Here is a 265-nt window from a genome sequence, read left to right on the forward strand (position 1 = left end):
GATATAGATAGGTAGATAGATATGCATATAGACGGATAGCGTATACAGTCAGTGGTCCAAGTATGTAGATATATTTGTGTGTCCGTATAGGTTTCTCCTTACCTACGACCGATACTGATTTGAGGTGTATCGGCGAGTTGATCTTCGGGAAGTTCTTCAATGAAAGTAGTTATGATCGACACGCCGTTAGCTAGAGGCTCGACGTATTTCCTCTGGCTATAAAAACCCCACATTGTCACGCTATCCTACAGAAGAAGAAGAAGAA

At 41.9% G+C, this 265-nt stretch overlaps 1 protein-coding gene across 1 annotated transcript in view; it reads right to left on the minus strand.

Moving 5' to 3' along the window:
* Positions 1-247, minus strand: part of CSUI_010548 (glutamate leucine phenylalanine valine dehydrogenase family protein) — a gene marked incomplete at its 3' end in the record, with an annotated part of 1,639 nt that extends 1,392 nt beyond the window's left edge. The window contains exon 1 of the mRNA XM_068070651.1: positions 103-247. Coding sequence (XP_067917373.1) covers positions 103-233 — 131 coding nt within the window. The remainder of the gene's footprint in view (positions 1-102) is intronic.
* Between the last annotated feature and the right edge of the window lie 18 nt (positions 248-265).

This window comes from Cystoisospora suis, assembly GCF_002600585.1.
Source record: "Cystoisospora suis strain Wien I chromosome Unknown contig_7740, whole genome shotgun sequence".
Classification (NCBI taxonomy): domain Eukaryota; phylum Apicomplexa; class Conoidasida; order Eucoccidiorida; family Sarcocystidae; genus Cystoisospora; species Cystoisospora suis.